The 10,366-nt window shown below is 39.8% G+C and overlaps 3 protein-coding genes and 1 non-coding gene across 5 annotated transcripts; 3 read left to right on the top strand and 1 right to left on the bottom strand.

Annotated features, from left to right (window-relative positions):
* Positions 1-150: 150 nt before the first annotated feature.
* On the top strand, positions 151-3,599 carry rflnb (refilin B). Its single transcript, XM_085916135.1, has 4 exons — positions 151-338; positions 542-733; positions 1,939-2,024; positions 2,336-3,599. Exons 2-4 carry the CDS (start codon positions 545-547, stop codon positions 2,682-2,684), a joined length of 624 nt encoding a protein of 207 aa, XP_085772261.1. The 5' UTR covers positions 151-338; positions 542-544; the 3' UTR covers positions 2,685-3,599.
* Positions 3,600-3,935: 336 nt separating this feature from the next.
* trnav-aac (transfer RNA valine (anticodon AAC)) lies at positions 3,936-4,008 on the bottom strand. Its single transcript has one exon. It is a non-coding gene; the product is annotated as a tRNA-Val (tRNA).
* A 276-nt stretch (positions 4,009-4,284) lies between these two features.
* dus4l (dihydrouridine synthase 4-like (S. cerevisiae)) lies at positions 4,285-6,671 on the top strand. Its single transcript, XM_085916295.1, has 7 exons — positions 4,285-4,450; positions 4,577-4,666; positions 4,781-4,902; positions 4,989-5,106; positions 5,572-5,694; positions 5,774-6,000; positions 6,086-6,671. Exons 1-7 carry the CDS (start codon positions 4,398-4,400, stop codon positions 6,349-6,351), a joined length of 999 nt encoding a protein of 332 aa, XP_085772421.1. The 5' UTR covers positions 4,285-4,397; the 3' UTR covers positions 6,352-6,671.
* Positions 6,672-7,066: 395 nt separating this feature from the next.
* On the top strand, positions 7,067-10,323 carry bcap29 (B cell receptor associated protein 29). Of its 2 annotated transcripts, none has more exons than XM_085916247.1 (8): positions 7,067-7,167; positions 7,609-7,700; positions 7,921-8,021; positions 8,145-8,292; positions 8,372-8,507; positions 8,952-9,054; positions 9,220-9,320; positions 9,413-10,323. In XM_085916247.1, exons 2-8 carry the CDS (start codon positions 7,609-7,611, stop codon positions 9,446-9,448), a joined length of 717 nt encoding a protein of 238 aa, XP_085772373.1. In that variant the 5' UTR covers positions 7,067-7,167; the 3' UTR covers positions 9,449-10,323. The 2 variants fall into 2 exon arrangements, with proteins under 2 accessions (XP_085772373.1, XP_085772374.1); XM_085916248.1 differs by lacking the exon at positions 7,067-7,167 and adding an exon at positions 7,178-7,374.
* The last annotated feature ends 43 nt before the right edge of the window (positions 10,324-10,366 follow it).

Below are 10,366 nucleotides of genomic sequence, written 5' to 3'. Positions count from 1 at the left end.
GCATTGTCTTATCAATATTTGTGTATGGTAAAATTTGTTTTGATTTGATGAGCCAAATCCGTACCTTTTGCTTTTTTTGTTTTTGTGGGGTTTGAAATAAATATCTCTATCTTAATTCTTCTTGTCCTTCATCCAATCAGCATCGAGAAATATCCTTCAAAGGGCGTGTCTTCTCTCTTTTAATGTATGAACGACCTCATAGGGAAATGTTTGAAGCTCAGCCGCGGGTCTATTCAAGTCATGTCTAACTTTACCCTGTCCGGTGATAAAATGTAGTATGCACGTGTATATACAAATGTGAGCATTCTGATGACTGTGCTAAAGGACTTAAGTAAAAGGTTAGTGGGAATTTTTGTCTTTTTTTTTTTTTCTTCATTGCAAGCACCCTTGCAAGTAGCTCGGGAGGGGAACCAGTGAGACGTGACCGCGGGGAACGTAAACAAAAAGCGCCGCAAAACGGGGAAGCTGCATTCTGGAAATAGTCCTCTTTTGCAATAAGTGTTACCGGCTGCTGTTGTATCACAACTTCTCACTTGAAAAGGAAATGGTCGGACGGTTGAACTTTCCAAATGTTTGCGAAGAGGACCCGCTGGGTATGAGCTGCCGGGCGGACAGGGGGCTAGACAGCCCGGACTCCGGGTTACCGCCAAGCCCGAGCCCCAGCGTTTGGCTAATGCATCAGGACAAACTAGCCCGTGGCGTGAGTCCGATACCGACGGAAGAAGAATCGCGGGTGGGTAACAGATTCATAGTATTTTTATCATTTTTCTCTCAGTCAGTATGCATCAATAATGAGTTTCACCAGAAATGCAAAGTTGTAAAGGACCACTATCACCTGGCACCGGTGTTCTGAAATGCTCTACCTGTTGACAACACGGTCCAGTGAATCTTGGCTCTGGAACAAACTTTCGACGTGAATCCAAAAATTCCAAAATGGTAGACCCTGCTCTAATGGGTTTCTAATTGCCTATATTGATACAGATGTTAAAAATTAAAATATACCCAATTATTTCCAAATTAATTATATGACTCCATTGTTTAAAAACACTTCATCTTAATAATATGCAAGTAAATCTGTTTTATTACATCAACATCCTAGGTCTATCGATTGCTTGTTTTACACCTCACAGCGCAGAACATGGGCATGTCTCGCCACCATCTTTCTGCAACAAATACCTGAAGGAAACAATCACCCAATTTGCTGGATCAATGACTACAACATGTGTAACATACTCTCACTTTGTCCCCTGTTGGAATACCAGAAGTTGTTTGTGATAACAGTTTGCCTGCACCTCTGTTGAGAAAATACGTGGTCGGCTTACGTTGCTTAAAAATGCATATGCTTCAAAGTTAGCTTCTTGCATACTGTTAGTTCACCACTAGATGGATTGGAAATCTAAAAACTTTCACACACTGTTCCTTTAATCATGTGTCATGAAAGGGATACTTAGAGAGCTAAATATTTTTTTGCTTTATGTGGTGCTTAGTGCAAAAAATTGAGAACCACCTAGGCAATTATCAAATAATGATGTGCCAGTTTGCAGCTCTTTATTTTATTAAGCAGAATTGTTACTTTAATTAGCATTAACAGTTTATGCAGGGGTATTCGATATAGCATTGCTGCGACATGTAAAACGAAAATAAGTCTGTGAATATTATAGGTTGTCAGATTTCCCCAATTGAATACAATGCTTTTGCTTTAAATATGTACTTCTAATATGACTTTTTGTTGTTGTTTGCCTTAAAGCACATCTGCAGTGGAAATGGGCATTGAGCATTAGCTATGAATTTTATGCTGTACGTATGTCAGTGTACATATGTCTATGTTCAAATACACACCAAACTAAATGAAATGAACTCATTGGCTCACTTATATTGGACCATACATACTATGTTCAATCTAACGTGCTTATTTAATTGTATTTATGCATTTTGCAGGTTTCAGCTTTGCCCTCTGGGTCCTTCCAGCCTTGGTCCTATGGGGAAGGTATAGCAATTGAGCCTTTACCTCCTAAAGAAGTAAGGTTAGTTTTTTTGAGAAGTTCCTCAATCTATCCATTTTGTCAACCGTGTTAAGGGTTTGTATTCTGAGGTTCAGTGGTCGACTCTCGACAGCATCCTTCTTCTCCTTGAATTTTTGCGGGTACTCAGTCTTGCTCCCTCAGACCAAATATAAGATTGTTTGGTTGATTGAAGATAAGCTGTGTGAACTGTGAATGCTTGTTTGTTGACATCTGCCCTGAGATTGGCAGGGGCAGTTCAAGGATTGCTGAGCGGAATAAAAACAGCACTGTCCAGATGTGCAGACAGCTCAATAACCTTCTATCCTCTCCAGGTACACCTCCTCAATGCACTATGACTCGGACCGCCACTTCATTCAGAATGTGGACCTGCAGCCGTGGGGTCAGGCCCTAGAACACTGCACGCAAACCATCACGGCCGTGTCCCACAGCACTTGGCGTCATTATAAGACACAACTGAATTTCCAGCCCCGCCATAGGCCGCAGAGCTTTACTAGCACCACCATTATCTACCCCAAGAAAATGAGCACCAAGTATGTCACAGAGCTGAGCTACGATCGCCACCGAGAAGCCAGACGTTTCCTCTCCAGTGTGGAGTTGCTGGCAGCAGGAAGCTACCTCAGTAAGACTGAAGAGGTCATTTCGATCAATCCTGTTTTGTAACGTACCCCTTGGCTGGCTGTCGCTAACCCTGCTGCGTTGTCTTTACATTTGAGTTGCTCGTTAACATTTTCTCAATGGCATCGGTCCTGAATCACATGTGCTGTGTTACATAAAGCAGAAATGTAGACATAGTCTAAAGTGGAGCTTATACCCCTTCATTCCATGTCTTCATAATTCTGCCAGTGGGTGAATCGTTCATTAGAAATGACCTTTATATTAATTTCCAGAAATATTGTATCCGTCCAAGTGTTTTTACAGATCTTGACCTACGAAGGCTAATGACTTGCCCTCCATTGAAGCCTCCCATCAAGTTGGCCACTGCTTGATGTTTAACATTATTTTTAATGAGAGCAAAGATGATGACAACTGTACTAGTTAAGGAAAGGGAGCGGAATTCACTGTCGTGCAGGGTTTTGGTGCATGCTAAGAAATCACTTAAGATAACCACACTGTACAAAGGGTAATTAGCTATGAGGTTTTTTGTTTACTTTTGTTTTCTTGCCTTTCTGCACTAAATTAGCACAGAATAAGCTCTTCTCAGCTTTTATTTTAGACATTGACAAATGCATAATACTCATGTCTTTGGATTAGAGTAACCATTCAGTACGAGTAAGCTTTTGTATACATGAATTGTGCATGTGACATGGATGGAACACGAGTCTTAATTGAAGTGACAAATACAGTATTGTTTATCTCTCACTGGCCTACAAGGGAAAAGTAACACTGCATTCCACAAGAGAAATTTGTATTTATTCTTTTTAAGCTTAGAGATTTTATCATCTGATAAATTTATTTTGTCAATAGATACAGTATTTGCGGAATGCCTCACTGTTTCATTCTTATGTTTGCTATTGATTTGGTGCCAATTTTGAAATAAAATCATTCATGCTCACCAAGTTTTGAATTTGATGTAGAATAAATGGTATACAGGATAGATGATGGGAGATATAGATGTTTTATAATTAAAAAAAAAATAATCCCTGTAATTTGCGCCCGGTATCAACTATAGTATAGACAAATGTATAAAAGAAGCTTTGCACCAATTAATTGACAAAGTTGCTGCGCAATCATGTATATAAGACATTTGGAATGAACCAATTTGCAATTTTTCTTCTGTAGTGCTAGAGCGCCTCGTAGTGGCTGTGAAGTGTAATTGTTTAAACTTGTTTTAACTTCCATTAATCCGGAACATCGAATTGTTGGGAATAAATTCTAATAATCAAAACAATATTCTCTCTAAAAGCGTGAGAGTGTTTCCACCCGGTTTCGACCCGGAGACCTTTCGCGTGTTAGGCGAACGTGATAACCACTACACTATGGAAACTGGACCGGGCTATTATTGAGAAAGAAAAAAATCGGCGATTGTTGATAATGTTGAAATTGCCGTTCTTATTTTTCAACATGTCATGACTTAACATGTTGAAATAAAGTTGAATGTTCTTATTTTTAACTTGTTTAGCTGCTGCAACGTAGAACTGAAGTGTTTCGGTCAATTATTTACGATACGTTTGAACGCAGCATAAGACGTTTTATCTTAACACTCTTTGCATTTTGTACTTTCCTGTCACAATTTTTTTGTAAGTATTTAACAAGTAAGCAATTATTATTTTTTACCATTATTATCATTTGTATTAGTAATAAATAGTTAGTTTACCTCATTTGATAAACCACGCCCACATATTTCCGCATGGTGGACGAGAAGTCCTGTTGTGCATGGTACATGTGTCCGGAGCAAAAACTTTGGTCGTACCCACAGTTTTAGTAACGTAAGTACGTGTTAGCAATAATGTGCTTGTGTTTGATTTGAAGTACTTTAAGGCAAAGTGATAGGGTGGCAACAATCGGGCACCGCCACCGACGTTAGCTAAGTGCTAACGCTACACCTTTGAAAGGATGAAGACCAGTAACCAAAACAGCGTCATGAGCATTTTTGAAGAACAAAATGTGGTGAAAATTTGTGCGCCAATGGTTCGTTACTCTAAGTAAGTGTCATTTGTTTTTGTTTCTGCGCGTTTACTCCCGCCAAAGTCGTGTCAATATTTATTCAATGAAGTTGAATATGAATCATAAACCCCCGTGCTATGATTTCTCCACAGACTGGCTTTCAGGTCGTTGGTAAGGAAGTACAATTGTGACATTTGCTTCACTCCAATGATAGTTGCATCTGACTTTGTGCGATCCATCAAAGCCAGAGACAGTGAATTCACCACAAATGAGTGTGAGTAGGTGTAATTCATCTGTGTTAAGCTCGAATAATCAACTGTGTAAACTGTACTATTGACATTTGTCCCTTGTCTGCCATAGGTGACAGACCTCTGATTGTGCAGTTTGCTGCCCACGACTCTCAGACTCTGGTTGATGCAACGTGCGCTGTTGCACCTTTCTCAGATGGAGTTGACCTGAACTGTGGATGTCCCCAGAGGTGAACATCTACCCATTTTAAAAATAAAGCATAAACATTGGGCAGTGATAATACACATGTCAACAATAATACAATTATTAAACACTGCATACTGTTTGCTGATTCATTCCCCACACTTGATCTAAATGAAGGTGACCTATAGTACCACTGGCTGCTGTCTGAAATGATTTTGCTTTATTTAACAATGGACTTCAAGTCTCGAAACAATCCATTTTACATTGCAGTTTGTGAGTCAAAATGAGCTTTTTGCGCATCATTAATATTGAGAATCACGTATTTTTCAGTTTTTCTGATGATTGAAATGCTGAGATGGTCCCGAAAAGTTTTGCTGTGCCGGACGCAAAGGGAATGCGAACTTGGTTCTACTCGCAGCGCATCAGTTAGCTAGTGACGAGCTTCGGTTAGAATAGACGACTAAACGGATTACGGTGTCATTATTCAGTCATTAATCGTTGTTGTTTTCAGATGGGCCATGTCTGCTGGATATGGCGCATGCCTTATCAACAAGCCAGAACTGGTTAAAGACATGATCAGACATGTCAAGAACCAAGTGGCCAATCCAAACTATACAACGTCCATTAAAATAAGGTAAAAGAAAGCTATTAAAAATACATGATTTAAAAAAAAAAAAAAACAACCACATTAATAGTTAAATTGACTTTTGTAGAATTCACAACGACTTGAGGAAGACAGTAGACCTGTGCCAGAAGGTGGAGTCAGCAGGTGTATCGTGGATAACAGTGCACGGTCGTACGTCGGAGGAGCGTCACCAGCCAGTTCACTATGACGCCATAAAGACAATCAAAGACAGCGTGTCCATTCCGGTTATTGCCAACGGGGACATCAAGTACCTACGCGATGTGGAGTCTATTCACCAGCTCACTGGTGTTGATGGTGAACCCCTTTTTTTTTTATTTTTAGTCAAAATTACTTTATTGAAAGTACTCGTATATAACAATTTCCTGTTGATTTGTTTTAGGTGTGATGGTAGCGCGAGGGTTGCTGGCTAACCCGGCCTTGTTCGCAGGGTATGAAGATACACCATTGGAATGCATATGGGACTGGGTGGACATCTCTGTCCAACATGGCACTCCATTTACGTGCTTCCACAATCATCTCATCTACATGCTTGAGAGGGTTAGCTCCCAGCCTGAGAGAAAAGTATTCAATTCTTTATGCAGCACATCCGCTGTAATAGACTACTTGCAGAGTACATATGGTTCAGTGCATGAGTTGGAAACATGAACATTTTCTATAGAATTTCTCTGAATAAAGGACCAGGCGTGACATATCCCTGCACACTTTGGGGCAGGGGACACCTTGGCATGGTCGCCAGCCAATTGCAGGGCACCTATAGGTGACAATTCACACACATTATACACACTGAACAGGAACAAGCAATAGAAAATGGACTGAATGGCATGATTAGCCAATTATTTGAAGTTTTGGTACTGTGCCGGAGTAAAGACATTTTAATTGTGAGGCACGTGTGCTAAACACTACTCATTCATTTTGCTAATCTGTGGTCACTTGTAATAATGCACATAATAAAACAGTAGATTGACCCCTCTTTGTTGATGTAATTTTATTAGGTTTTGTTTGTTGTGCCATAGACTTTTACAAGTCATCATATAAAACGGTATAAACAATACATGTGATTTAATACCCAGTTGTAAGGTTTCAATTCCATTTGTTTACACATTTACGGGATTCATTTGAAGTACAGTATATTAAAAGAAACACCATAAGAAAGCTATTAAATCAATTACAGTATTTTGACTGGACGGAATTCATAAAGGTCCCTTCAAAATAAGAGCAATTTAGTAGAACTAAATGTGCAATTAGCGTATTTCTCGAGTTCGACAGCAATTATGTTGCTACGGCAACCTATGCGGACAAGCCGTATAGAAAATGGATGGATGGATGGATATTTTGCTGGAACCCACACGTGTTTTTATGTATTAAGTTTTAATCTGAAAGGATGCAGCGGAAAACATATGTTATACCGGAAAAGTCGCATAGTTCCATATAGCAGGAAGTGTGGCAAGAGAATCGACAGACGTAAGTTCCCACCTTCTTAATATTGTTTTAGAATAAGTTTTAAAAGTGTGTTTTTCGTTAGTTATTTGCATTCCAACACGCCATATTGTTCAGGTGCAGATTTGATGAAGTTCTTATGTTTTAATTGAAATAGATAGGAAGTTTGAGTGTCACAAAAAGTACACAAGTGCGATTGATTTTCACTTGTAGCTGCGATCGTCTCTTTCTGTGAGTTGTTTTTCTTTTGTGAGGAGTATTTCACGTCACTGTTGCTTGAGACCGCGTTGCTTATGTTAACTTAAACCTCAGAGAATGTTGAGCCATGAAGTGTTGACAAACAGCTAGAGAACTTTGAGTGGAAATGGACCACGCCTTCCATTGAACCTGTTGCAAGATTAAGAAGGTTGTTAAACCAGTGTGCGCTTGTCTTACCCTCTTTTAAATTGACCTCATCCCTTCAAGATGACGCTACAATGGACTGCTGTGGCCCTTTTCCTCTATATGGAGATAGGCGTCCTTGTCATCCTCTGCCTGCCCTTCATCTCAGCTAAGAGGTGATGCACACGTTTAACAAGCAACTGCGCTGTTCCAGGACGCAAATTGAGGAGTTGAGTGTCAAAAAAGTGTCTGCTAATTCAAATGAATCCTAAATCACACCACAGGGAAATTTGATTTTTATATATCTGTTTTTTTGGTGTACCCCCATTTATAAAGGCATTAATGCATGGTGATTTTATGAGTGCTAGCGTGTAACCATGCATGTGTGTGTTTCAGGTGGCAGAGAATTTTAAATTTGAGGATCTGGAGCCCAGTTGCCCGCTTTTGGAACAAAGTCTTTCTTACAATGATTATCATACTTATTGTCCTTTTCCTCGGTAAGGGCAATCAGTTGTTTAGGATTCATTAAAACTAATATATTACATTTCTTATATATATATATATATTGATGTATACAAACAGTGAGGATGGTAGAATTTGGTGTGTTCCCCCTTTTATAGATGCTGTCCGCGAGGTGAGAAAGTACTCGGTTAAAAATCTCGGCACGGACGCCAAACTGCTACCCAACATGCATGACCACATGCACATGAAGCTTTTCCGTGCCCAGCGTAACCTCTACATCTCGGGCTTCGCTGTCTTCCTCTGGCTGTGAGTCTTTACTTCCAGATCAAGCATAAATAAACCTGTCAATTTCAACTTTTTTTTTTTTCTTTTTATCTGTAAAAAGGGTTATGAAGCGAGTGATCACCTTGATTAATCAACTGGCTTCAGTATCTGGGACAACTGCTGCACTGCAGGCGCAGGCTGACACTGCAAACAAAACTGCCAAAAAGTACAGGGAAGACAACGAGCTGCTTAAGAAGGTACGGACGGACGGGCGGACAGATAGACGGACAGATAGATGGACAGATAGATAGATGGACGGATAGATAGATGGACGGATAGATAGATGGACGGATAGATAGATGGACGGACAGATAGATGGACGGATAGATAGATAGATAGATAGATAGATAGATAGATAGATAGATAGATAGATAGATAGATAGATAGATAGATAGATAGATAGATAGATAGATAGATAGATAGATAGATAGATAGATAGATAGATAGATAGATAGATAGATAGATAGATAGATAGATAGATAGATAGATAGAGTAATAATCTGTAATAGATAAATGGTACTCCTCCACTCAAGCGCATACCAACCAGCCACAGGCTCCTTTAAACATCAGTGTATGCACATTTGATGAATAATTCAATACTACCTGGCTTTTAAAAGTCTGTGCTTGCCATGTTGTTCCAGACTCTGATGGAAGGCTCAGGAGATGCAGCAACTGCAGAGGGCATGGAGCTGTTGAAGAAAGAGGTGGAGAAACTGAAAGAAGAACTGAAGGCTTCAGAAGACGGTTAGTGCAATTCTGGTTGGACAAACAGTCTCTCGCCACAGTGGTCAAACAAAGAATTTTGCCTCACGATTTTTTCCCCCTCCTTGCTTACATTGTCGGTTCAACCTCGGCGGAGCAATTGCTTCCGGTGTTGGGTTTTGATCTTCGACGTGTGTCTGTGTGCAGCACTGAAGAAGTCTGAGTGCGATGCGGTGGCATTGAAGAAACAAACGGACAGCCTTGCCAAAGAGTATGACAAACTGCTTCAAGAACATCACGTGCTTCAGGTAATGCTTTTTCCTAACAGCAGCTTGGCATGTGCCTAAGGCCAGCTATTCCCACACAACGACTTTTCCTCCTGTGCTCTTTTGTCTTCCAGAATGCTCAAAGCCCCGTAAACAAAAAGGAAGACTAACCTTTGGGAGAAATTCTCCCCACAACTTCTTGTGACACCGCGCAAATGACACCCGAAGCACATACAAGTTTTTAATGGAGCACTTTTTTTAACTTTTTGACTCTGACTTGGCACGTGACTATCCCTAAGGAGAATTTTCACACTCGCTTTTCTGTTTCTGGTCATTCACACTGTGGTGGAAAAAAAATCTTGGACCACATATGAAAGTTGCCCAGGTTGGATTTGAGAGGAAAAAAAACAAAAACGCAATCAAGCTGTTTAGAATGTCCTAAAATAATGACATATACACACATACGTATGGACAATAATGGGAATTGAGCCGCAAGGTGAACATAGCCTATGTGGATTTCTCTTCAAGTCAATATTATCTCTTTTTTTTTGTTTGGGACTTCTCTGAAGCATGTTAGCTTGATTGAAAAAAACAAAAACATCTAAGCTTTCTTTCAGCTTTGTCGTTCTCAGAAATGATCCACTCTTTTGTGTGTATTTCTAAATCTCCTAATGGATCATTCCCTCATTCACGACCTCTATCACTCGTGAAAGTTTACATTTATTTGGATGTAGCACACATCCACTCAGGTCATTATGTCTTAGTGAACCTTTTTCCCTTGTTTTTGCCACATCTTAATTTGAATGTGTCATTTGCAAAAGAAAACGTGTGAGGTAACGCTTTTTAATGGTGTGTTAGGTGACAAGAAAATGAGTTTTACTGCATGGGACATTGAGTTTGTATTTTTGTTTCCCAAATTCACCAATGTTTCACCTATGCTGTATGCACACCTTGCTCACTTTTGCTGGCTATGTATTGTCACATGCATGTAAATCAACATGCCCATCACTGATGCACAATGTTGTTGTTTTTTTGTTTTTTTTTTACATCTTACACAAAACACCCCAACACATTTTTTTTAGATTGGG

The sequence above is a fragment of the Syngnathus leptorhynchus genome, chromosome 7 (assembly GCF_054491065.1).
Source record: "Syngnathus leptorhynchus isolate UIUO chromosome 7, UIUO_Slep, whole genome shotgun sequence".
Lineage (NCBI taxonomy): Eukaryota > Metazoa > Chordata > Actinopteri > Syngnathiformes > Syngnathidae > Syngnathus > Syngnathus leptorhynchus.
This window is presented reverse-complemented; position numbering and strand designations above follow the sequence as displayed.